At 39.4% G+C, this 27,855-nt stretch overlaps 1 protein-coding gene across 1 annotated transcript; it reads right to left on the reverse strand.

The window, feature by feature from the left end:
- Positions 1 to 134: 134 nt before the first annotated feature.
- On the reverse strand, positions 135 to 27,855 carry casp8ap2 (caspase 8 associated protein 2). The gene is made up of 10 exons (XM_008119414.3): positions 27,704 to 27,855; positions 25,909 to 25,984; positions 23,459 to 23,536; positions 18,982 to 19,082; positions 15,732 to 15,806; positions 13,901 to 14,016; positions 10,479 to 12,568; positions 5,464 to 8,677; positions 3,957 to 4,056; positions 135 to 1,391 (listed from the first exon to the last, which is right to left on the reverse strand). The coding sequence occupies exons 2-10, from the start codon at positions 25,955 to 25,957 to the stop codon at positions 1,335 to 1,337; spliced, it is 5,880 nt and encodes a 1,959-aa protein (XP_008117621.1). The 5' UTR covers positions 25,958 to 25,984; positions 27,704 to 27,855; the 3' UTR covers positions 135 to 1,334.

Below are 27,855 nucleotides of genomic sequence, written 5' to 3' on the forward strand. Positions count from 1 at the left end.
TCAAAGGAACATGTGCTAGGTGCTAGAATTAGCACGGGAGTGTTAACACCACAGATTTATACAGAATGCATTGCAGTTAATGTATCATTACTCCTGCTAAATAGAATAGAGTAATAGAATGCGGCATAAAATACTTCAGAGTCAAACTTTTTAATGAACATTAAGTGCATTCATTTTACAAGAGTTGATGCCGCTATTACAATATGCAGCATTCAATTATACAAAATAAAAGCTGTTTGTTGTAATCAAAAATGTTCAGATAAAGAAACTATTTAAACACAATATTTTATACAACAAAGAACTCTGTACATTATTTACATAAGAGCAACATTTATACAGTACATACATGCACCATACACACATATATATCCAAGACAGAATGGCAGAAACTTGCTTTTGGGAAATGTGGTCGTTTCCATTTTGAAATAACAAACTTCAGGGCTTTTTGTTGTTTTATGCCATATAAAACCAACAGACTATTTTTTTTTAAAAAATGGGGGGTATCATTTCTAAAACTTTGGTTGTTGCACACATGTTGTATGGAGATGGCTGTCAAAACAAAATCCCTAAATGTCTGGGACTTTTGAGGACAGGGTACAGATCAGTTTTATCCCAATAACCCTTAAATATAAACTCTGAGTTCTTAATTAAGGCACCTTTTGGACTACATATTCATATTGCACATTTATTTTATATGTAAAATGTTTGCATATTTGGTTAGACATCCATGATCTTAAAGGCAAATGATACAATGAATAAAGCAAGTCAGCCCGTGAAAAGTAAAAGTATGAGCAGACTTATAGAAGATGTTCTATCAAGCACAAGAAAATACATGCTTATTATTCCCAAAATAAATTGTATGAATTCTAACCTTTCATGATCTTAAACGCATCCAATGAATATTAAGGTTTGGACATTGCAAACCTTCAAAATTTCTGTTAATGCTCTCTAAAAGGGAAAGGAAAAGAGAGCGTGTGGTGTTTTAATGGCCCTTTTTATTTTTTTCTGCATCACATAAGTTTATTGCATCATACAAAATGAAGTTACTAAGGCAAAATAGGAACAGGGAACAGGAAGTATATGTTTTCCCATTCTCCCTGCATTCCATAATGGGTTGAGACTTCTACAATTCTGGCACTTTCCAACATGAACCAGTGGGTAATTCAGAAGGCAATTAACAGATCTGTAGGTATAAATGGAGCATTGCAGCTGCAGGTAAAGGGAAAACCATTAGACTGCTATTCTGACTTGGACAACAGCACTCTGCCTTTCTCACACAAACGCAGTGCATATTTTCTCAAATAATTCCATCACTTGCAGCAGCAGTTCAGCTGCTAACTGTAGTTCGACATCTCAAATAGCTTCACTAATTGCTTGAATCTCTCTTCAACCTGTAGAGAGAAGGTAGAAAGTGTTGATGTTCACAATACAGAAGAAATATTACTATTAATACAAAAAGGGTGTTCAATTGCATCCCTATTACTTTCATTCCACTGACCCAAAGACCAGTTTGTAGTTTAATACCCCTTTCCTTCCTTGTGTATCTTTTTTCTCTTAAGAATTCTGAATCAATATAACAGAGTAATATGGAATGATATTATTGCAGATTAAGAAGTGACATGCTAGCCGTGATTAAATACCGTATATACTTGAGTATAAGCCAACCCGAATATAAGCCGAGGCACCTAATTTTACCACAAAAAACTGGGAAAACGTATTGACTCAAGTATAAACCGAAGGTGGAAAATGCTACAACTACTGGTAAATTTCAAAATAAAAATTGATACCAATAAAATTACATTAATTGAGGCATCAGTAGGTTAAATGTTTTTGAATATTTACCATGTTTCAAAGAAAAACAGTAAACTAGTTCAATAAGTTGAAAGGTAGGGTCAACAAAAACATATTGGTATCAACAATATTCTATGGTATCAACAACTTAATAACAATAATAATAATAATAATAATAATAAACTTCATTCATATCCCACCCTATCTCCCTATGGGGACTTAGGCCAGCTTCCAACATAGTAACAGGCAAACATTCAATGCCTATATAAACAATGCAGAGCTATATACAGATCTATAATTATATATACTAATTTCACATATGCATTTCCCCGAAATGTTTGCAAATCCTCTCTATATGTGCAATTCTCTCCTGCAATATCTGCAAGCCATATATATCTATGTTTATATCTACCTAGACATCTGTGATATTTGCAAGCCCTACATATCTATATTCATATCTATCTATCTAGACATTTATTTTATTTATTTCCAACATTTGTATCCCGCTCTTTTCACCCGAAGGGACTCAGGCTTACAACAATGGCAACAATGCCCAATTCTCTCTATATAAAGATAATTACAGTAGAGTCTGTATCCAGCAGAACGTTGGATAAGCAAAATGTTGGATAATAAGGAGGGATTAAGGAAAAGCCTATTAAATGTCAAATTACATTATGATTTTACAAATTAAGCACCAAAACACCAGGTTTTACAACAAATTGACCGAAAAAGCAGTTTAATACACAGTAATGTTATATAGCAATTACTGTATTTATGAATTTAGCACCAAAACATCGCAACGTATTAAAAACACTGACTACAAAAACATTGACTACTAAAAGGCAGACTGCGTTGGATAATTCAGAACATTGGATAAGCGAATGTTGGATAAGTGAGACTCTACTATATAGGATTTACAGAGACTTGCAAACCTGTGAGGGGAAACTGCATATATAAAAATACAATAAAAAATACAGGTACATGGAAATATTTAGATATTTATATGTATATAGGATTTGCAAAGGCCTGCAAACATGAGGGGAAAATTCATATATAAAATTAATGTATATAGACAGATAGATAGATAGATAGAGATATATAGGTACATAGGGATTGCAAAGGCTTGCAGGGGGAAATGCCTATGTATCTGTAGGAGAGATTAAGAAAAGTTTCAGGGGAAAATGCTATTATAAGATTAATGGATATATTATAAGATTAATTGATATATATTTTTTCTTGACTTGCAAGGGTTTCTATCGCTCTCCTTGGCCTCTAGGCTCCACTGCTGGCTTGACCTTGACCCCATTATAAGCTGAGAAAGGCTTTTTCAGTTCAAGAAAGGGCTGAAAACTCGGCTTAGCTTTGAGTATATACGGTAAATGGGGGGAGCAAACTTGTTTTCTGCTGCTTCAAGAAACTAGGAGTGAATCTACACTGTAAAAGCAATGCAATCTGAGACTTGAACTGCCATGGCTCAATGCTATAAAATCCTGGGGGTTTGTAGTTTGATGAGGATCCAGCACTCCTTAGTCAAAGAGGATAAAGATCTTACAAAACTACAACTCACAGGATTCCACTGCATTGAGCTGTGGCAATTAAAGTGATATCAAACTGCACTCATTCTATAGTGTTGATGTACTCTAGGTTATCTACAGTGTTGATGTACTCTAGGTTATCTATAGTGTTGATGTACTCTAGGTTATGAAGCAATGGATTCAGACTACAGGAAAAGGGATTCCATCTAAACCAGTGGTTCTCAACCTGTGGTTCCCCAGGTGTTTTGGCATACAACTCCCAGAAATCCCAGCCAGTTTATCAGCTGTTAGGATTTCTGGGAGTTGAAGGCAAAAACATCTGGGGACCCACAGATTGAGAACCACTGATCTAAACATTGCCTTGTCCAACATCTAAACTTCCTGATGGTAAGAGCTGTTTGACAGTGGAATATGCTGCCTTGGAGGATGGTGGAGTCTCCTTCTCTGGAGGTTTTTAAGCAGAAGCTGGGTGCCGCCTGTTGGGACTGCTTTGACTGTGTAGTTCTGCATGGCAGAATTGGGGTTGGACTGGATGTCCCTTTCCAACTCTTATGATTTTATGAGGTATAAACTACCCAAGCTGACATACAAACGTATGCTATAAACAAGACTCCCTGCTCAATTACATACCTGAGTTGGACTTTTGTTTAACCTGGCAGCAACAGAAGCAAAGGTTTTCCCTGAAGGTCCTTTTTTCTGACATTCCAACAGAATCTCCCGATCATCATTTCTGTAACAAACATACATGAATTTCAATACCTAAATACTGCTTTGGTGCTTGATAAAAAAACCCAGTTACAATTAGTTTATAAACATCAATATTTCAAAATAGCATTACTTGAACTGGAGAGAAGTTTTGAAACACCAAACCTTTTTTTAAATAAAGATGACAAAATTAATCCCCAGGGCTATGAATGATCCCTCTGCCTCCCTTTCCTAGGAACAAGATACAAAGTCCTGAAGACTATAATCAAAACTACTCAATAGACAAAATAAAAGAGCTGACTTTAAGATCAGATTCCTTTACTCTAGAAAACAAATTTAAAAAGTCTTTAAAATATAGGTTTGTATGTTCCTAATTACTTTGTACAATTTTCTCGTGAGCCACCAAAGAAATAGCCGTTTCATCAAAAAGCTCTTTCCAAATACAGGGTGTTTGAAAAAAAACTCCTTAGTTTTAAGTATAAATACATTAAAACTAGAGAGTTCTTTTTCAAACACCCTGTACAAATAACTGGGGTCAAGATTTCCTTCCTCCTGAGGCTAGATAATAACTTTTTCTCCCACAATTGCTTTAGTGCTTTCCCATGTTTTAAATTGTAATTTGCTCTGAGAACTACTATGAGCCTAAGGTAAAGGTAAAGGTTTTCCCCTGACATTAAGTGTAACTATAGCCAACTCTGGGGGTTGGTGCTCATCTCCATTTCTAAACCGAAGAGCTGGTGTTGTCCATATACACCTTCAAGGTCATGTGGCCGGCACTGCTGCATAGAGCACTGTAACCTTCCCGCCAGAGCAGTACCTATTGATCTACTCACATTTGCATGTTTTTGAACCGCTAGGTTGGCAGAAGTTGGGCCTAACAGCAGGAGCTCACTCCGCTGCCTGGATTCGAACCGCTGACCTTTCGGTCAGAAAGTTCAGCAGCTCAACTGTTTAACTATGTGCCTAAGAATGGGATATATGATCTTGTACATTAATGAATGTATCTGTTACATAACTATTAATATATTTTAAAAACTTAGCACCATCTTATGGTAATATTTTATTTTCCACATGAAAATTGTCTATACTAGAAATATATATATATAAAACACAACACATAAGTTATGTATCAATAATACTCTGACAGAGGCCAGCATGTGATAGTGGGGCTCTCAAATCCCCCCCCCCCCAGCTAAATCCCCATGTTCCATTTCAAGAAACGCTTTCAAACACAACCTATTTGCTGATACAGGTCCAAGAAGACAATTCCGCAATAAAGGTTACTCATAACTACATCCCATTATTAATCAGAAGTGTATTTAGCATTAATGCTCCTGTTGCAACATAGAGGAAAACATAACTCCAACAATGCCTATGACAAAGCCAAACTTTTCCCCATTCAAACGTTGAAATCATTTTTATATGTTCTTACCTTGTCCAAGAAATTAGGACTTCTCCTTTCCTCTTGACTATATTTTTAGCACGAAGACTTGATGGTGACACAGATAGTGTTGATAGAAAAGAATCTTTGTCACTAGTTGATGTATTCTTTTTACTGGATGTACTTGGGGATACTGAATTAGTCTCTTTAGATTTTTTTTGACTTTTGCCATTTTTCTTACAAGTCAAATCATTACTTTCCTTTCTATATCTTTTAGTGCTGGTTGCTACTTCTGCCTCCTTTTTCCTTTTTTTGCTTACTTTACTCATTTGGTGTCCTTGATCATGACTACTTAGAGCAGATTTTGTTTCCAAATTCACATTGACCACAGACTTGTCAAGCAGCTCCTCTGTCAAATTCGTAACTGCTTCAATGGCAATCTCTGAAGAACGACCTGCTTCACAGTGGTCCTTTCTATTCATCTTTTGTTCTACTTTATCTTTATATGAACTTTCTGTTCTAGCATTTAGAGCAGATTCCACTGTGAGATTCCATGAATCGGCTTCATTTTCCATGGGAGTCTCTTCTTTTACATCGGCACATCTACCAAAATGTCTCCTGGAGGACAAGTCTTCTACAAGTGCAATTGACTCTGAGTTAACCAAAGAACATTGCTCTTTAGTATACTGCACATCACTTTTTGGGGAAAATGTCAATGTCTGTGTCTGAGGTAGTTTAAAAACATCAGAGCTGTCTTCCTGCTGGATTGTTTTACTTGAGGACTCTTTCAAAGACACAAAAGGTTCCTTTCGTTCTTTAGAAGGGTCTTGTAGACCAGAAGCTTCTTTTGAGCCAACATGACTACCCAACCCCGGATAAGACCCAGGTAAGTCAGGGCCTAGATTTGAACAAATATTAGTACATGGCTCCTGAAGGAATTCAGGCATGCCACAAGGTTGCTTTTGTCTCACATTGCTAAAAAGGGACTCTTTGGGAGAATCATCAGAAGCATGAAGATTGATGTTTTGTTGGGTTTCAGATTGAGCAGGTTTTTGCACCCTCTCAAGACATTTGGAAACTTCCTTCATGCATCCCTGTGAGTTAGGAACTTGTTCTTTTCCAACAGGAGTGTTACCCCTAATAGTTGCATTGTCCGTAGAGGCTGCTGCATCTTCCAATGTTATGCTTTTAAAATTCAAAGTACCTACTTTTTCTTCAGGTGTAATTTCATATTTTCCTCCCTCAATATGACAGGTCAGGGGCTCATTTACAAGGCGCACTTGATCAAGGACAGGGGAGGAAGATGGTGCAGCACGCCTTATCTTAACAATGAAGTGATCATTTGATTTCTCCATTATTACCGCCTGCATTGGCAGGCTTGGGCAGTACTGAAATCCAGAAGCAGGGGGCAGACCTACCCATGAGGAAGAGCAACTGGATTTACCGCTTGAATTATCCGATTCCAAAGCCAAATGGATATCCTGTTCAGAAGCATCCTCTTCATCAAGATGTGCATCTTCATTGAGGTGTGCGTTCAGAACATCCTCTGGAACAGACCCCAACACCTCAGGTTTTAGGAAACTGAGATGTGCATCTGATTTCAAAGGAGAAGGGATAGTTAATGACACTGCTAGATCTTCCAGAAGGATAGATGAGACAAGCGATTTTGGTTTATCTGAAGTACACGCCTCCCCTTTCTTCAAAACTGGACTATTAGGAATTTCAAACATACAGCTCTCATCCAGAATAGCTGGATCAATTGGCATTTGCATTCTTGCTAAAAATGATGAATCTCTTTCAGAAGAAACTGTAGGCCATTTAATGCCATCCAGCACCTTTGACTCTAGTGGGATCTCCTTCTGAATAGATTCTTCTGCCTCATATGCAAGTTCATCCTCACCATTATGTCCTCCTTCTATGGTGTGTTTTTCTGGTGTCCTGAACTCCCACTGATTTTCATCTGTGAAGTCAACATTCTTTTCTGAAAGATCTGTTGAGCCTTGTAGCAAACTTTTGAACATTTCGCCCATTTGAGCATCATTGACGAGGTTGAATGTCAGGCCAGACATCTGTTGTTCTGTGAGAGGCCCACAGCTCACATCAGACTTGTGAGGATCTCCAACAGTGTGCGGTTCTTCCTTTTCATATTTTCCAACTTTCAGAGTGGTATCCTGTTTGGACTTTTCCTTGAAAAGCTCTGTCTGAGAATGTTTTGCATTATCTGGAGAGGAACGTTTACACTTTGTGGCTGTATTTTTATGTGTGTCCATCTTGTTTGTTTCAAGGTAACTTCCCTTGGACTGTTGGTTACCTGGTTTTGGAAGGACACAGTCATTATGTTTTCGGGTTCTAGTGTTTTTCTTTGATTTCTTTCTCTCACTTTTATGACTTGGAAGGCATTTGGGATTTTCTTTTGTTCTTTTGTCAAGCTTAGTTTCATTACTCTCATTTCCAAAATTTACCAAGTTACACAACTTTAGGAGCATTTTTTTAATTTTATCAAACAGGTAGTCAAGTTGCTCCTCCACAAGTTTCCACAATTTTTTCTTCATATCGGATTGTTGCTGTTTAAACAGATGCTCTATTGCACTATTCTTTTTGATCTGGTTAAGTTTAGATTCAATGACTTCACAGAGATCCAGTTTTAAAGCCTCACTTGATTTAGCCATTTTAGAGAAATCAAGGTATTTCACCAGTGAAGTAAAATTTACAACGGCTGAATCTATAATCCTGTAAAAGTGTTGTACTGGAAACTGTATTTTAAATTTCATGTAGTTCTTCCGCATTTGTTTTCTTATGGCTCTCAGCATGTGCATAAACTCATGTACAGTAGCAGGTTTAACGGTAATTTGAACGATTCTTTCAAGATAATCAATGCTCACAGCTTTGTTTTTCTTCATTTCTTTGGAGGACATCAAGGTTTCATCGTGGGTTTTTCCTTTACCTTTTTTCCCAGGACCCAATTTTCCATCATCTTCACTTGAAGGTGTAGACTTGACCTTGTGATTGCAGGTATTCTTGGACATATGAGATCGATCAGGAGAGGTTTTCCTTTTTGACTTTTTACTGTTCTCAGAGCTCTGTCCTATTTTAGGCTCATCGCCATCACTCACAATTTCCCCTTCTTCCAATTCCTCTGAAGACATGTTCAGCTGAGATACCTCTAACACCTGGTGATCTGTGCCAAGTGGCTTTTCATTTTCCTTGTTCAGCTCACTAGACTGGTTTCTTCCACTATAGACAGCGGCACCTTCAGGAACAAAATCTAAGAACAAAAAGACAACAACTAAAGAAATATATCAATTGAAAGAAGCATATTTACAGGAAATATTGAGAAACAATAAGGCTCAATGTTTGATTTCATTTTAGAACAGCACTCTTAACTGTTTAGAACGTTCTGTTCAGAATTTCTAACAATTCCATATTGGATTTCAATAAAGAGCCAGCTTTGAAAACTAAGGAACAACCAACAGAGTGGAAGGCTCAGGTTCAAACCCCTGCTTAGTCATAGTGCTCATAACATGGCTTTGGCTGGCCCCAATTTCCTAGTACAACTTATGCCAGAGGATGCTGTTAGAATAAAACTAAAAGGCAACTGTATAGGTCATACTGCACTCCTTGTCAGAAGAGCCTAATGAAAACAATATACATCAGTATTCAGAATTCCACACACATAACAACAGCAACTTAATCATTTTGGTGTTTAAAGATCACTGTATTAGAAACTACAGATGGAATATTATGGCACGAGTCTGTTGTTAACTGAAATTTCAGTTATATTCCACATCTGCCTAAGAATATGAAAAGTAAAATTTTGGTTGGTAATTAAATTTTACTTCAGAATCATAGAAAAATTGGTCATTGGGATTAAATCCCACTGGAATACAATAAGGCTTGCTTCTGAGCAGACTACTAATCCGTTCATGTTTGCCTTTTGTTGACAAGTAAAAACAGGAGTTTACAAACTGTTGAGGGTTGGGCTTTTAAATGATGTGTGATGGAGATATTAAGGTTTGCCGAAAGTTTTTAATGTATTTTAATGCTTAATGGTTTTAAGGATTGTCATTAAAAATTATTTATATTTAATGTCATTGGATTATTTTTAATTACCGTTATTTCATATTCATTGTTAATCACAATGAGTACCTATATTGGGGGAAAGGCGGGATAAAAATAAAGTAAATCAGTCAATCTACATGCATTACATCATACAGCTCTAGTCCATCTTGTATTCAATTTCTGTTGCACTGAAGTAAATTCTACTGAAAAGAGTTTCATTTCAACTCATTGTTTTTCAAAGGTCATTTTGATAGTAATTAATAACATTTATCTAACTTAATATGATTTTTTTTTCATATCAGGAGCGATTTGAGAAACTGGGCCCGGGCTGTGGCACAGGCTGGAGAACAAGCCAGCTGCAACCAGCTGCAATGAATCACTCTGACCAGGAGGTCATGAGTTTGAGGCCTGCTCGGAGCCTGTGTTTGTCTTGTCTTTGTTCTATGTTAAAAGGCATTGAATGTTTGCCTATATGTGTAATGTGATCCACCTTGAGTCCCCTTCGGGGTGAGAAGGGCGGAATATAAATGCTGCAAATAAATAAATAAATAAATAATCTGCAAGTTGCTTCTGGTGTGAGAGAATTGGCCATCTGCAAGGACGTTGCCCAGGGGACACCCAGATGTTTGATGTTTTACCATTCTGTGGGAGGCTTCTCTCATGTCCCTGCATAGGAAGCTGGAGCTGATAGACAGGAGCTCGTCCCGCTCCCCAGATTCAAACCGCTGACCTTTTGGTCAGCAGTCATGTTGGTACAAGGGTTTAATCCATTAATATGATGATTATGGTGCTTAAAACATGCATGTCAGATGACCTTAGGTCTTTCTCCCACTACTGCTGCTGGAAGGAGGAGAATGGGAAGAGTAAGCACTGGAACATGTGCATTGTATCTTATAATGTGGGCACTTCCATAAAGGAAGGTATCCCTAGCTGACAATGATTCCATTTTCAGTGTTGTTCTCCTATTTAAATACACATTACAGAACAAGCAGAAACACAGAATTTACCTGCATTATGACTTTTCACAGGGCCTTTGTAAGGGCTTTCCATACGGAGGGCTTTAGCCAAAGGTCTGATCGGACTGTTAAGTGGGCTGATTGCTTTTGGAATTCCCCTCATTTGATTAAGGTCAATACTGAGGATCGAGTTATCGTCATCAACTGAAACTGGGTTTGTGTCCCTTGGCTGAGGTGTAGGGTTTAACTCTGGATGACGTAATGATTCCAAAAAGCTCCCATCTTCAGGAGAATTTGGCTTCAAATTATGGTTGACTATAGGAACACCATCATTTGTTATCTTGCCTTTGTCCGCAGTGTGTGTGCAAAGCACAGGTTTACTTTCTTTTTCAGGAGACACCAATATTTTATTCTTTTTACTACTCCCAGATTCTCCTTCTTCCATCGAGGAGTCTGAATCTGATCCATGTATCTCATCTATGACACTAAGAGAATCAAAATCCACAGAACTGATAGTTTCCAAGTCATTGAAAGGACTGTCTGGATCCATGGGGCTTTCTTCTCTTTCCGTTTTGGTATTAGGAACCATTTCATACTGCCCTTCTGTGTTCTGTGGGGATGGTGGCATTTTACTTGGCTCTCTGTTCAAGGCTTCTTCATTTTTCACCTGCATTTTGACCTCAGAAATGGATATTATTTCTTCCTTATTAGTCTGAACAGGATTATCATGGCAGGGTAACAGTGGTATTTTTGTTTGCTTGGTTGTAATAGGCTCAAGTGGTACAAAGCTGGTACAGAGCTGGACCTCATTTTTCTTTCTTTCTTCACGTGATGCTAGTAGTACTTTCTGACTTGGAATGTCTATGTCACAGACCTTGGTTATCGAATTATCTGTCTGTTTTTTAGCAGGAGAAAGAGTTAAATTTAGTGTCTGCATAAAGCTCAGTTTTAAGTCTTTGCTTTTGGTTTGCTCCTCAGCTCTACCAGCTTTTGTAGACATGGGCTCCTCCATATCACCAACCGACTTGTCGGTTTCTTCCGATCTGAGGAATTTCTCTTCCTCTTTTTCTGAATTGTCTTCCTTCTTAGTTGCCCTTCTTGCTGTTTTTTGCAATATCTCCTTTGAACCTCTTCTTTCATTCTGAGAAGAACTTCTACTCTCTCTCGGATTGTCTCGCCCGCTTTTCCTTTTCTCTTCCGTCCGATGTGTGTCTGGTTTTGAATGCATGTGTTCATATTTGCTGTTCTCTTCCTTAAGATGGCCGTGTCTTGGCTCTCTATTAAAAACAGGTAGTGCTGGATCTGAAAATCCCCCATGGGTGCCATGGTTGCTTCTTCCCTTGTTTCTTCCACAATTGTTGACTGTGATCTTTCTCTCCTCCACACAGCTCTTACTTGATTTTTGAGAACTTTTGGCAATTGCATTCCTTTCAGCAAATGCAGCACTTCCTTGTGGTTCTAAATGCCTATCTGGTTGTCTGATTCTTTCCTCTTTGCTTCGGGTATCAAAGTCCTTCTGATTTATATTTGCCTTTTTAGCTCCATCATTATTGCAGTGTCCAGTTTTTGGCAATAATCTATCTGTTGGAGTAGACAGTTTCTCCCTAGTAGAAGGGATTATATCCGTTTGTTTTTCTGCATTTGGGCTGCACTTGATATTTAAACCCTTATCTTTCCAGAATCCATTTCTAACTGTTTTTTCTGAGTTAACGTGCAACTTTTCATGAGCATTCAATAGTCCATCTGATGTGCTCTCTGGATATTGCTGTGCTTTTGTTTTGTATTTGTGCTCCTTCTCCTTGCTATGATGCATGTCTTTCTTCTCCTCTTTGTCAACATTTGCCAGGTTTGAATGAGCATCATTGCTGTAAAGCTCCTCAGGGTCTGATGGGGGTATATAGGGAGCTGCTCCTTTTTCTGAATGACGTTTCTTGTTCTCTACTTCCCTGGAGGTATAACCTTGAGGTATATCCTTAGGGAGGGCTTGTTTTGTTCTAATGTCCATTTCTTGATTGTTCTCTGGAAGTAAATCTCTGGGTTCACTTTTTGATTTTGAGGCTCCGTCTTTCTTTGCATGGTAAGTTGGTGCTGGGAAGTATGTTCTAGTGGAGATATTATGATGGACTGGAGTTTGAGGTAGCCTGTTTATAGAGAGATGTTTTCAGTAAACAACATTTAAGAGGCTATAAACAAATTTCAAAGTCTACTAAACCTCTAACTGCCTGAATTGTCCTACGGCAGTTTATCTGTAAGAATTAAATAATTTATGTACAATGCTGGTTTAAGTTCAGACAATCCTCAAGTTACAAACAAGATAGGTTCTGTACGTTTGTTCTTAAGTTGAAATAGTTTGTGAGAACAGGTGGATTTTGTAAATGTAAGTCCAGCTTATCTATATATCTATCTATCTAGATAGGGAAGGGTTAACACCCCTGTGGCGTTTGTTTTGCCGTCTGTGCCCCTATTCAGAAGACTTCTACCCCCATCATAATTGGATTTTGATAAATGTGGCTTATTGTGGAAACGAGGACTAGTGATAAAACTTCAGTAGAAACACCTTTTCCCCAGGATAACTCTTTCAGGAGTGAATTTCCCTTCCAAGGGGTAGATTTCTCTCACTTTCTTAACCTTGTTCATAACTATGAGTCATTTGTAAATCGGATGTTTGTAACTCAGTGACTGTCTGCATTTGATGCTGTAAGATGAAAAGGCCTGCCCTGTTAAAAATGGTTTAGTAGCTGAGGTACAGATTGAGCATTCTATCAAAAATTCTTGGAATAAAAAGCATTTGGATTTCTGATTTTTCTCCCAGATTCTAGAATACCTGTATTTGCATTTTTGTACATAATAGGGCATTTTGGAGACAGCACTAGTTTAAGCACAAAATTCATTTTTGTTTCATCTGTTTGTTTATTTAGTTAGTAAGTTTAGTTATTGCATTTCTATACTGCTCTTCTCACCCCTGCCTGGGGAGACTCAGAACGGAGTACAATATATCAAATAGCAAAAATTAAATGCAAACATAAATATAAAACAGATAAGATAACTAAATCAGTAACATATAAATATCAATTATAACCATTAAAACTATACAAGAGACATCATACAATAAACATGAAACATTTAACATTGTGCCTTATGCACACAGTCTGAAGGTAATTTTATACACAGTATTTTTAATAAATTTGTGAATGTAACTAGAAGTTTTATTTGGCACAGGTTTTCAAAAGCAGTACCTGATGTAGTGGGTTGCAATCCCATTTTAAACTAACTAATAAAACTAGTTAGTCTATAAATGGCTGGGAAATTCATTGTTGTTTATGAATATCAAAATATGCTTAGAAAATATATTTCCCTTTTGCTTGTAATTTTTGTATTTTAAATTTTATCTTCAATGCTTGGTTTTTCTACTTTAACAACCAAATAACAATGCTCAAAAAAACAATTAGTAAATTAGCTTTCAATACTAGTACCTTCGCTGGAGAGCACTGATTTCTGCATCCTTGCGATTAATTTCCACTCTCGCTGTTTTGATAAGGGCTGAAATATTTCTTTTGAGGGATTGGTTTTCATTTTGTAAAGCTGCATTCTGATTTTAAAAGAAACATAAATGAACACTCATATGTTATGAACATTGATCTACATGCAGGACTATAAACTAGACAGAAAATACAATTTGAATCTATTTATTGGGCTGATTATCATACATATGAATAGAGTCTTAAGCTATGTTTGTATTGATGTTTTCTGGGGCGGGGGACGGACCCACTGAACACAATTAAATTAAGTTCTGAATAAACATGCAAAGAACTACATTATAAAAATGTAGGCTCTTAGGGGTAAGGTAAGATGACCTGCTATTTTCAACACCACATTTACACGATTACCTCTTCTTACCCTTGAAACAGCTTAATTTTTTGTCTGTGAATGCTACATTGTTGTGAACAATACAGTGTTCCCTTGCTTATCACGGGGATTAGGTTCCAGGACCACCCGCAATAAGTGAAAATCCGCGAAGTAGGGTCACTATATTTATTTTAATATTTATACATTGTTATTAGTTATACAATATTTTAAGCCTTTATCAACCAATCGTGTGTTCATAAAACACCTCCTTCTCCTCCCCCCCCCCCCCGGTTGCCGCTTGGGCTCCTTTTCTCTCCCTTTGGCTTCTCCTTCCTTAGGCTGTAAATTGTAATTTTTTATGATTTATAATAGTCTTTTAGAGTTTATTGAAAAACCGTGAAACAGCGAAAAGTGAACCGCGAAGTAGTGAGGGAACACTGTACTACAAATGGGGTGCTCCCTTTGAATGAAAGAAGAAAGTGATATTTAACGATTTCTCCTCCCCACGACTGTGTCCTCTCCCTTCACCAAACATGCTTTGATAGGTGAATGACCCTTCCAACAATGAAGGAGGTTTTCCTGAAGGCTTCTAAGAACTGCATTTCCCCATCCATCTTGATGGGATCCCCCCCTTAGTTCCTTCCATGTATACAAACTGAACCTGTGTTCACAGATGGGAAATTTGGGATCCAAGCCAGTGAAAATGCAGAAACATGCTTACTGCATTTGCTTTGCTAATCTCCTAAAGTGGATTTAGAAAATACTTTCATCGACTTCATGATTTATTGTGAGTAGCAAGCTTTTGAACCTATGGGGATATTTTTCAATCATGAGTGTACAATGTAGATACAGTAATTGATTGTTTGCCTTGAACTGAAGGAACATTATTGTGTTATGGAAAGAAAACAATGGCTTGGACCGAAAGAACCCTGCACACAAACAAAAGTTATTTTCATGTGCTATTCTATCATAATGTAATTACTGGTCAAAGAAACACATGTTTGACCTGTATTATTGAAAACCCAAGAATCTATTTACAGTACTATTCAAGTGTGCCATTCAGTTAATTTTTTTTTCAATGAACATAAATCAAATCTACTTGAGATTTTAGCAGTCATTACTGACACTAAATTGCCTTAGCAAGTGACATTACAGTAGGCCCTCAGTATCCTCTGGTGCCAGGACCTTCAAAGGATACTAAAATCTGTCAATAGTCAAATTCCTCTATATACAAAGGCATAGTAAACTGGTGAAATCAAGGTTTGTTTGGGGGAATTTCCTAAGTATTTCCTAGCTGTGGATTTCTAATTTCTAGTTCATTAATACAAAATTTGGGTATATGACAAGCTGGTTATAATTGAAAATGGCTAAGCAGAGTATACATAAAGATGTGTATAAAAGGACATTCTCCATTTCTGGATACCACATGCATAATATTACCAGTTGATGCTACAGCACCTGTTTCTGTATTTCCTGAAATCTCTTCATCAACTCTTGAAGTTGTTGCTGACATTTCTCATATTCAGCCTGCAACTGTTGAGACAGGAATGTTCACATGTTTTTTTTAACAAAGCAGCAGTCCCCAAATTGTCTGGCTGCAGTCTGACACAAATCCACAAGGGTGCCACGAGATATCGCAATCCACGCTTCTGCTTTCTCATCAGGCTCAGCTCTGCTGAGTGGAATGAGTGAAGAGGACCATGGCCTGACCCTTTGCCACCTTACCAGATGGAGGAGGAAGCAGGAAGTTGAGAGCAGGGCATTAGCAACATTTTGCTGCTCTGAGGATAAATGTCACTGCTTCCTCCTCTTTCTCGTCCTCCTGAGGTGTCAGGAGAGATAAGACTGGCCTGGGTTCTGCTGCCAGAAGGGCTGCTCCTCACACAGGACTGGCACTGCATCAGGGAAAGCTGTGGGGATAACAGTGGCAGCCACAGAACTAGAGTGCTGCTCCCATCTCAACTTGCCCCCAGTGGAGGAGGAGGAGGATAAATAAGAAGGAAAGAAGGAGGCAGAGAACTCTGTCTCTGCCATTCCATGTTTCTAAGGGCCAAACTACTGCAGCAGTGACTGAGGATTAAAGGTTCACCTCTTGTGCGTTCTGTAAATTTGGGTCGAAATAAGAATTGCTGTGGTCTCATCCAGGGCCAGCCCAAGGTAATTTTTAACTGTAAGCGAACAGAATTCCCCCCCCCCCCCCCCGCGCAAGCCAATCACTGAAAAATAAAAGCGTTGGATAAGCGAAAATGTTGGATAATAAGGAGGGATTAAGGGAAAGCCTATTAAACATCAAATTACATTATGATTTTACAAATTAAGCACCAAAGCATTATGCCTTACAACAAATCAACAGAAAAAGCAGTTCAATACATGGTAATGTTATGTAGGAATTACTATATTTGCGAATTTAGCACCAAACATTGAACTGGGATATAGGCAGTGTGGACTCAGATAACCCAGTTCAAAGCAGATATTGTGGGTTATTCTGCTTTGATATTCTGGGCTATATGGCTGTGTGGAAGAGCACTGAGGGTCCTTCCACACAGCCATATAACCCAGAATATCAAGGTAGATAATTAAAAGGCCACCGAAAGGGAATCTGGCCCCCGGTATTTAAAAAACTCTAAAATCAGGACAGTAAATAAAGAACAACACTCTGAAAACAGGGGAAATCCAGACAGGAAACAATCAGGGCCAGCTAATACCTCCCAACCAAGGATGCCCCCAGGGAGGAAGCAGCCAGGCTTTGAATCTGCAAGGCCATTAAATGCTAATCAAGCTGGCCAATTGCAACATTCACATTAGCCTCAAACAGACAAGAGCTCTTTTTCCCACCCTGGACTTTCCACAGATATATAAACCCCACTTACCTAGCTTCCAACAGACCTCACAACCTCTGAGGATGCCTACCATAGGTGTGAGTTAAGGTGGGCCTGGCCCCGGAGGTGGGCCTAGCCCCAGAGGTGGGCCTGGCCCCGGTCCCGAAGGCAGCCCAGGCCGAAGGTGAGCCCAGGCCGAAGGCACGAAGGCGGGCCAGGCCATGAAGATGGCGGGGACAAAGCAGCGGAAGGAGAGGAAGGCCACGCCTGGGCGGAGGGCGCTGCGGGCAGAGGACCAGAAGGGAGGCCCAGGCACGGCCTTCCTCTCCTTCAGCTGCTTTGTCCAAGGAGGTCGGAGGGCGCAAAGAGGGCGGGGGAGTCAAGGAAGGGCAGGCTGCGCCCTTCTGACTCATGGCGCCTTCAGCAACCGCATATTTTGCCTAACAGTTGAACCGCCCCTGGTCCCATCAGCCTAAATCAGTTGTTCGCCAGATTTCTTTGACCAGGGACCACTCTCCAACATTAGTACCAAAAGGGTTACAAATCAGTTTTTAATCAGCTTTAGATTTGGTTTGGTTATTTGGAGTGCTGATTCAGAAAACTGTATTGGATAGACCACATCAGCTCTAGTTTCTGATGCAGAACATATGCCATCCAATAGCCGCCATCTGCCGCCCACAAAAAACCATATTTAATAATCTAGAACTGATGTGGTCTATCCAATGCAATTTTCTGAAGCAACACCCCAAATAATCCCAGGAACAGGCCTAAAAACGAAGACACTAGGAATTTTTTTTTTGGCTGGGCTGTTATTATCAGTAGTAGTAACGGTGAGGCCGTGGACATTTTAGTTCTTGCGGACCACTGGTGGTCCACAGATAACAGGTTGGGAACCATTTGCCTAAATAGACAGTCTCCATAGTCTCCCTCATTCACAATATGAAAAGAACATGTGAGCTATCGGACTCTAATAATTATTTCCCCTTTTTGTCTCCCCCTGCATCCCGTTGCTGAAGAAACTTTGGTTTATGAAAGTCAGAACCAAGTCTCCCACACCTTTTGAACTGGACTAATAAAAATATTACTGTAATATGGATTTTGAAATTGGTATTATGGCAAGCACAGATACCATAGTATTTATATAACTGAACATATTACTGTTGAAAAAAAAAAGCTAAATCCTTGTTAAGAAAATGCGAGCATCCAAAATCTAATGTATTTTATAGAAATACTTGATGTCTCTGTTTACTTTTTCATACCATTATTATTTAATATTATTTTAATATTTGCATATTTTTAGGTTTTAAATTGTATTCCATATGATTTTACTATAAGCCGCTTTGAGTCTCTCTTGTAGGGGTATCAATAATAATAAAATATTGTTTGTGTGTTTCTCCATAGGTCCTCAGTTGGCGATTGCAAGAGAACAGTGTTGGACCAAAGATGTTTTTTGTCTGACCCCACAGAAATGATAAAATTACAAAATGATCACATTTTCTCTCATGCTGCATATTTATGAATTCTGTACTTCAGAAATTCCAGAGGACTAACCCATCTGAATGTGAAGGACAAGAGTATTACCTACTCAACACAGCAGGAAGACAATAATGCCAGAATTAATTTGTGAAAGAAAACTTTAAATAAAATCATTGTGGATACAGACTTGTGGTTTGTAGTCAAAAATGTCAAAATTGACTTTTATATTATTGTTTCTGATAAATTCAGACATTTTCAAAGTTAGTGTTTGTTATTTTAAAATTCTCTTGAAACAAAGCAGCATATCATTCATGAAAATGTTAAAATAAGTATAGTGTACGAATTAGCAAAGAAGAACTACTAAATTAAATGTAACACATTCCAAAATCGTATGACTGATCTGAAATACATACCACATTGTAACTAGCTTGCTTCGCTGTTCCTTCTTCAATCAGGATCTCATCAAACAGATTTAAATTATTTCCGTCTGGGATCACTTTTGTAGAAGAGTTGCCTGGGGAAGGGGAGAAAGTTTTCTGTTACACATGTTCTACCATTAAATAAGAATCCAAAGATCTACTTCAAGTGCTCTGAAGGGCTTGGGAGGATATTACATCACCAAACACTCTGAACAGCAATAGAAAATGCTTTCTGAAAAGTTTCCTGAGTTTCAAAAAATGACATGGAGACAGAGGAGCACAGATGTTCAAGAAATACAAGCCCAAGACTCCACTGACAGCACAGAATTAAGCGTTTTGTTCTCTGTATCCTCAGTAATGACACTATTTTGGTTGCCTTATTAGACCTTGAGCTTTCAGGGCTGTAACCTGGGAACTTGGGGAAGCCTTCAGCAATGTCACAAGTGACAGCGCCTGATCATGTCACAAGATCCAGTAACTGGGTGATGACTTTAAGCCCTAGGCCAATGTTACCTAGAACATGTTATTTAAAATAAAAACACAAAGTCTAGGCGATGCAAAATAATTTTTGAATTGGAAATCTAGTTCTCTAAGTCAGCATTAAGCAAGGAATTAAACATCTACACAGCTGTGTTTAAAACCTTTGTGAGCATTGCTTTTGAAAACACTTGGGAACTGAACTCGTACCAAAGACAGTTTTCCAAGGAATGTTTTGAACAGAGAGAAAAGATATCCTGGAGGAGCAGAAGCATACAGAAAATATGAATTTATTTTCTTTTCATGCAGCATCCTCATGCTAAAATTCCTCCCTTCACACTGAGCCCACAGAAAATGGGTCAGATCCTGAAAGATGGGAATCCTGGTTACTCTTAATTTAATGTAGACAATTAAAGACAGGTTAATACAGATCACTGTTTCCATTCAGCAGTGTAAAATGTTGGTGATTCAAATGTCCACTGCCTTATTTGAGAATAAATGAAAAACAGAAACAATTTCAATAAAGTAGGGATGAAAGCTGTCAATTCTGTACAACTTGACACAGCTTATGGTGGTGATTTTCATGACCTCCCAGGCCTTGGGGAGTTTCCAGGAAAGAAAGGAATAATGGTATTTATCACCTTGTTTCATATTGCATCAATATGTATTTCTGTCTGAATAATTTGTTTTGCTAATGAATTGCACAGTTTTATATTTAAACTACTTTTTTCTACCCTACATATGCATGTATGTGTGTGGAATAGATATATTATGTTGTATGGTGGCTGTTTTTGTTATTATTTATTTAACTTTTAAAGCCACCAGTGTGGCTACATAAATGAATGACTGGATGTTGACAGCCAATAGGCGCAAATATAGCATCAGCCATTTCGAACAAGTGACTCAAGATACACTGGTTTATGGAATCCAGGAAATACTGTGGATATTTTCTCTCCAATTGTTTGAGAAGGAACATGCTGCTCTTTCCCAGGAAACACAATAAACTGCAGAGTTCCATAGTTTGCTTAGCTGATTCCACTGCAAGGAGGAGCAATAAACAACAACAAAACTTTATTTATATACCGTTCTATCTCCCGTGTGGGACTCAAAGCGGTGTACACATAATGAAACATTCAATACATATACATCATACAAGATACAAAAACCAGTATAATAACAATTAACAACCATGTTTAAAATTCCAAACAATTAAAACAATTAAACCAATAAATACAATTTCAGTCATACCCTTGGGTAATTCTAGAGCCAATGGGTATAATATATAAAGTGAACAAGATGGCAATATGGGCCAGGGTAAAACTAATGTAATAAAAATAAGCATAAGACAGGGGTGAAGTGTGGCTGATAGCAAAGGAACCTAGGCCAGGGTTACACCACTTCAGCCTACTACATAACTATCAGATAGAACTGAAAAACAAACACCATAACAAGATCAAGGAGCAGGAAAGGTGCAGGACAGAAGTCATGTAGTGGCCAAGAAGGCATCTAGGGATTACAGGATGATCGCTTCCAAAACTAATCTAGACCCCAAGTCTCTATCTAATGGCTAAAAATAGTGTCTAGGGGTTCATATTAGTCATTTCCAAAAATCTGTTGGAACCACCAAGTTTTCAAGTCCCTACGAAAAGATGTTACTGATGAAGCTAACCTTATCTCTTTGGGTAGGGCATTCCAGAGGCGCGGGGGCCACCGCCGAAAAGGCCTTCTCTCTCGTCCCCACCAGCCGTACTTTGGACAGTGGTGGAATTGAGAGGAGTGCCTCACCGGAGGATCTAAGAGACCACACTGGGGCATAGGGGGAGATGTGATCATGAAGATAGGTGGGGCCTGAACGTTTAGGGCTTTATAGGTCATAACCTGCACCTTGAATTGGGCCCGGCAGCTAATCGGCAGCCAGTGGAGCTGTTTTAGTAAGGGAGTTGTTCAGCCCCTGTAGCTAGCTCCTGTCAGGAGTCTTTGAACTAGCTGGAGTTTCCGGGCCGTCTTCAATGTGCCTTACAGTAATCCAGTCTAGATGTAACCAAGGCGTGGACCACCATGGCCACGTCAGGCTTCTCGAGGTATGGTCACAGCTGGCACACTAGTTTTCACTGTGCATAGGCCCTCCCGGCCACTGCCGACACCTGAGAATCAAGGGTCAGCACTGAGTCCAGGAGGACCCCCAAGCTGCGGACCTGTGCCCTCAGGGGGAGTGTAACCCCATCAAGCACAGGTTGCCACCCAATACCCCGACTGGCCCCACGACTGACCAGGAAGACCTCTGTCTTATCTGGATTAAGTTTCAATTTGTTAACCCGCATCCAGTCCACACAGCTGCCAGACACTAGTTTAAGGTCCAGGAGGCTGCTTTGGAGTTTGGTGGAAAGGAGTAGTAGAGTTGGGTGTCATCTTCCTATAGTTGGCACCCAACTCCAAAACTCCGGATGACCTCACCAGTGGTTTCATGTAGATGTTAAAAAGCAAAGGGAATAGAATGGAACCTTGCGGGACCCCACAGGTCAAAGGCCAGGGGTCCGAGCAGGTGTCCCCCAGCTTCACCAACTGGGAACGGCCCTCCAGGAAGGAGCGGAGCCACTGCAAATCAATGCCCCCAAGACCCATCTCGGAGAGCCGACCCAGAAGGATACCATGGTCGATGGTATCGAACGCCACTAAGATATCCAGAAGAACCAACAGGGACACACTCCCCCTGTCTAGTTCTCTTCGGAGGTCATCCACCAAGGCGACCAAAGCTGTCTCCGTTCCGTGGCCAGGCCTAAAACCATACTGTGCCGGATCTAGATACTCAGTCTCATCCAGGAACTCCTGAAGCTGCGATGCTACCACCCACTACAGAATCTTGTCTAAGGGGAGGTTAGAAATTGGCCGAAAGTTGCTAGTACTGAAGAATCTAGGGATGCTTTCTTCAAACTAGGGCTTGCTAATGCTTTTTTAAGACAAGATGGTATATGTCCCTGTTGTAAGGAAGCGTTTATGATTTTCATGAACCATTCAGCCAACCCCTCCTCAGCAAGTTTGATTAGCCAAGATGGGCAAGGATCTAGAGCACAGGTGGTCAACCTCACAGCCCCAAGAGCCCTGTCAACGTCTTCAGGGTGAACAAGTCAAAACGAATCCAACAAAATCAGGCACCAACATGATGTTCATTCAAGACAAGTCAGCATTCCCCCCTTCAACTCCGTAAGTCATCACATAGATTTTTTTTTATTGTATCAGAAGCAAATTGAGACAAGTCACTTCTGATGTGAGAGAATCGGCTGTCTACAGAGACGTTGCCCAGGGGACACCTGCTGGGAGGATTCTCTCATCTCCCTTGCATGGGAAGCTAGAGCTGACAGACAGGAGCTCACCCTGTCTCACGTATTCAAACCTTCAACCTTCAGATCAAAATGTCACCTTCTTCAAACCTAGAACATCCCTCTTTTCTGTCAATCAAGCTGAAAAACTAACACCTAACAAGACACGATGCTAACACTATAAGCATATAGCTGTGAAGTATATTTTCAGATCTTTATAATGAGTGTCACATTTTCATATTATTTAGATGAATGCAGTGCTCCCACATCAATGCAGGTTTCTGCACATTTTGCTATATGCACATCAGATTAAAAATAATAGCTGTAACTATTGTAACCAAAGAGACATTATGTTCACTCCAATAAGAAAAAAAAAACCCAGACTCCTTCACTTGAGGTGTAAATAACATATAATGCTATTATACCATGCCTTAATATCACAAAGGCTATGTCTAAAACAATCTAGATATATTATGGCTTCACCCTGGCAGTAACCCCAGATTCAAACCCTCAACTTGGAGAAATCTTCAACTCCTAGTTCATCCACTTCCCCAAGATTATTGTGAAGATAAAAACAGAATAATGTGGAGAATGTACACTGATTTGGAAGAAAGATGAAATTCACATCTAACTTAAACATTAATAAATCCCATATGTCCAATTAATTATAGACCTACTTGGAGCAATTGGAGTGCTGTCTAGATCATCATAAATATCCACTGAATTTTCATCATTGTCTTCTTGGCAAGAAGAAGCTGCAAATGAAAATAAAATAAAGAAAATGGCAAATCATTCATGCTAACATATGCATTAACGGTGAAATATAAGAAATGAAACCAATCACTCTTAGGATAACACTGAAATGACCCTTGAGCAAAGAATTTTTCCCTGAACTCATAATGACAAATTACATTTCAGGAATTGAGAGAAGGGGAGTTGAACCCAAAGGGTTCAGATGGATTACATTAGATATTCTCAAGCAATTATAAGATATTCCATAAAAAATATCCACTCATTTTATTTGCCTGTATTTCTGTTCTTGGGACTACCTGAATACACTGAAAAATGTCCATAAATATCCTGTATATTGAAAGAGTTCACTGCAATGTGAGAGTATCATCCACCACTAATGCTATTAGTAAAAGTAGCTACCAAAGTTCTGTATCCAGAATTCCCGTAAGATAAAAAAAAAATTAATGTTCTGGAGCTTATCTTCATAGCTGCATTGTGTGCTTACTGAAGTTAGAACAACTTCTTTTTACAGCGTCTTATCAGTGAGTGCTTCTGGGGAATGTGATCGCAGCACAGTAGAATTCCTCAGAAAATCAAAACAAAAAATGTGTAGGAGGAGAACAAACTTATTTTAGGTATCACTTGAGAAATTGCTTCATGGAATGGCCACTGCTTCCTAACATTTCTGCACAGTTTAGAACAAATCCCAGAGGCCCCTTCTACACTGTCTTTATAACAAAGGATCAGATCCCAGATTATATGGCAGTGGAGACTCATATAATCCAGTTCAAAGCAGATAACCTGGGATCAGATCCTGGGATATAAGGACAGTGTAAAAGGGACCTGAGTTCTCAGAAGACGGAATTATGATCTCAATCGTTTGGATGATAAAGATTTCTGACATACTGCTGTAGTGAAATAAGTCTCTCCTTGAACATAACCTATGTGCATAATAATAATAATAATAATAATAATAATAAAACTTTATTTATAACCTGCCCTATCTCCCCGAGGCGACTCAAGGTGGTTTCCAACAAAAGATGGCAAGCATTCAATGCCATAATAAACAATAGAAACAAAACAAAACAAATCAAAACAGTAAATACATCAATACAAATCTATAGTAACTAGCCATAAAGGTAAGTAATTAAATAGACATGGTAGATCTAAATCAATCACGCTTACAGCATAATAAAAATCTAATTCATTATGTAATGAATATATCAGGCCTAGGATAGCTATACAAAATGAATCCCCTGTATCTGTGGGGAATATATTGCTGGATTTTGTGGGGAAATATGAAACCTGGTGAAACCCGCTGAAATGATGGGTTTCTGTCTCATAAATACCACAGAATCGCAATAGAAGACATAAAAAAATGCAAAGTGAGAATTCTGTGTTCTCTGCAACCAAACCAAGTCAGTAGTTCAGTTGCTGCATATTAACCCCAATGTGGTTTCCAAAAGCAGGCCCCAATAATGTTGTAGTAAAAGAAGTGGGATGAAACTAATGCTTGTGGAACCAGATCAAACCTTTCCAGGAACAAGCACAACTAATGCAGCCATATAAATGTACTCCCAGCCACCACTGAAATCTCAGCATCCAGGTTCAGATCCAACAGAATGTCTTAGCTATAAGCCTACAATTTCAGAGGAAGAGAAACCACATCCAACACAAACCAATTCCTTAATCTAACTAAGAGCACTCTGTCTTTTCTCAATTTAGTTTCAATTTGTTTGTCTTCATCAAATCCATGATTGCCCCGGCAGTTTACAACTTAAACAATTTATTTTGAGTTAGATGGAAAGGAGAGACAGCTTTGGATGCCCTGAATTTATTTGAGATAAGCTCTCCCAGCAATTTCATATAGAGTTAGAAGAGACCACATAGTCTAACCCTCTGCCATGCAGGAAACGCACAATCAACCCCTCCCCCCGACAGCCTCTGTTTAAAAGCTTCCAAGGAAGGAGCCTCAACCATACTCCAAGGCAGAGAGTTCCACTGCTGAACAGCTCTTACAGTCAGGAAGTTCAAGTGGAAGCTCCTGTGCTGTTTAATATACAACCACCAAGGCATTTCAGGTCATATAGAAACTGATATAAATAATGTTATTATTAAAATTAAAATATTTAAATTATTTTATTTTATTTTCAAAATTGACCTAAATAATCTGTTTCTTCCAACAGGATAAGATCCAACCATAATAATACAGTGCAATCAGCAGGAACAGCTCCTGCACTACAACATACTGTATGATGGGGAATTATGTTGATCAAGAAATTGCATGTAATGATGTTTTACAAACACATTATATGATATTTCTCAAAGGTTAGGGTTAGGGAACTTTTCTATGATCATCAAATGAAGGAAACCCATCATTTAAAAAAAAACTTACCGCCATGCAGAACATTAGAAAATGTCATTTCATCATCATCTGTTGCCATTATACAATCGTCCTAGGTATTCTCCATCTGTATCAATAGGGGAAAAGTATGTTAATCTAAGCAGTATTGATATGTTATTAATATGGAAGGCAAATCATTTTTTTTAATCTCAGTGTTCTCATTCTGTGTTGGTTTATAGAGTTACAGACATAGAACCTGAATCAGCAGGAAACTGAACTATCTGAAAGCAAAAGTGTCATTATCTCAGCCCCACAATGTGGACGATTTTGGACTTCCAGAAAAAGGATGCTCAATCCCTAGACCAAAAACAGGAGGCCAAAAGCAATTGGAAATATACTCCTGAAAGAGTTCTCATGGGGAAAAGGTGTCTCCACTAAAGCTTTCTCACCAATCCTTGTTTCCATAACAAGCCAATTTTTTTGAAATCCAATTATCACAGGGACAATTAAAATGTACAAATTCATATTCAACTTAAGAAAAAAGCTACAGAACCAATCTAGTTTGTAACTTGGGAACTGCCTGTCTAAACAAGCACAGCTATTCCAAAACAAATAAAAATCCAAAATCCAAAATATTTTTTCCCAAATATTTTGGATAGGGGATACTTAAACTATAGTAACAGTAAATGTTTCCCCTTGACATTAAGTCTAGTCGTGTCTGACTCTGGAGGTTGATACTCATCTCCATTTCTAAGCTGAAGAGCCGGTGTTGCCAGTAGACGCCTCCAAGGTCATGTGGCCAGCATGACTCCATGGAGTGCCGTTACCTTCCCACCGGAGCAGTACCTATTGATCTACTCACATTTGCATGTTTTCAAACTTCAAGGTGGGCAGAAGCTGGGGCTAACAGCGGGAGCTCACCTTGCTCCCTGGATTCGAACCACCGACCGCTCAGTCAGCAAGTTCAGCGACTAACCCGCTATGCCACCTTATACTCAACTTATACCAGCTATCTAAAGAAGCAGGAATTGTTTATGGAAGCCACAACTTTTAGGTCTAAAACCAAGCAGCCCACCCCCACATCTGCTTCATGAGAGGCAAGGGACCCCAAGATAACAGACAACCCCAGAAACCCCACCTGCATGGCAAGGGACAATGGGAACAATGGCTTCAAACCTGTGCTGGCCTGAATGTCCCCCATGGACCAGGAAATGGCCTTGCTTTAAGTAGTGCCAATCTTATTTTGCATGCCTTTGTTGCAACCAGGCCCCAAGAGATTTGGCCGCAAACTGAAGCCATGGGAGCCTCAAGGAAAGGCTGGCACATGATGAGTGCAGGCAGATGGGATATGAAGTTAGTTGTAGGTGGGAGGATACATGCATGGAAATGACTCTAGGTCGCATCAAAGCGAGGCTAAAGCATGAAGAGTGTGTGCAGATGGGCTGTGTAGTAGTTGTGCATGTAAACACAGAAATGATCCCGAGCCTTTTGAAGGAGAGGTTAGCGCAGGCCTGGGCCAACTTGGGCCCTCCCTCCAGGTGTTTTGGACGTCAACTCCCACCATTCCTAACAGCCGCAGGCCCCTTCCTTTTCCCCCTCAGCCGCTTAGGAATGGTGGGAGTTGAAGTCCAAAACACCTGGAGGGTGGCCCATGCTTGGGCTATGTAGTAGTTGTATGTAAATACAACTGGGCAAATGGCTTTTAGTGTAGTAGTTGTTATTCTGCGTAAGCATGTACGGAAATGACTCCAAGCCTGTGTGTTGATGGGGATGGCGGGAGGGAGGCCTTTTCCCCTCCTCCCGCGAATGAACCCCACTTCCTGGCCCGCGCGGTAGTTCCACAAACCGGAGTGACGCCTTCCTCGCTCCGTGTCGGTCCCGTCCTCCTCGGAGGGCGCCCTGGGCCCCGAGACCCTTCGCCGCCGCCCGCTTCCCTTCCTCCTGCCACTCGGAGGGAAGCAGGATGGAGCGGGCGGGGGCGGGGCCGGGCCCGCGGGA

Source organism: Anolis carolinensis, chromosome 1, assembly GCF_035594765.1.
Source record: "Anolis carolinensis isolate JA03-04 chromosome 1, rAnoCar3.1.pri, whole genome shotgun sequence".
NCBI lineage: Eukaryota > Metazoa > Chordata > Lepidosauria > Squamata > Dactyloidae > Anolis > Anolis carolinensis.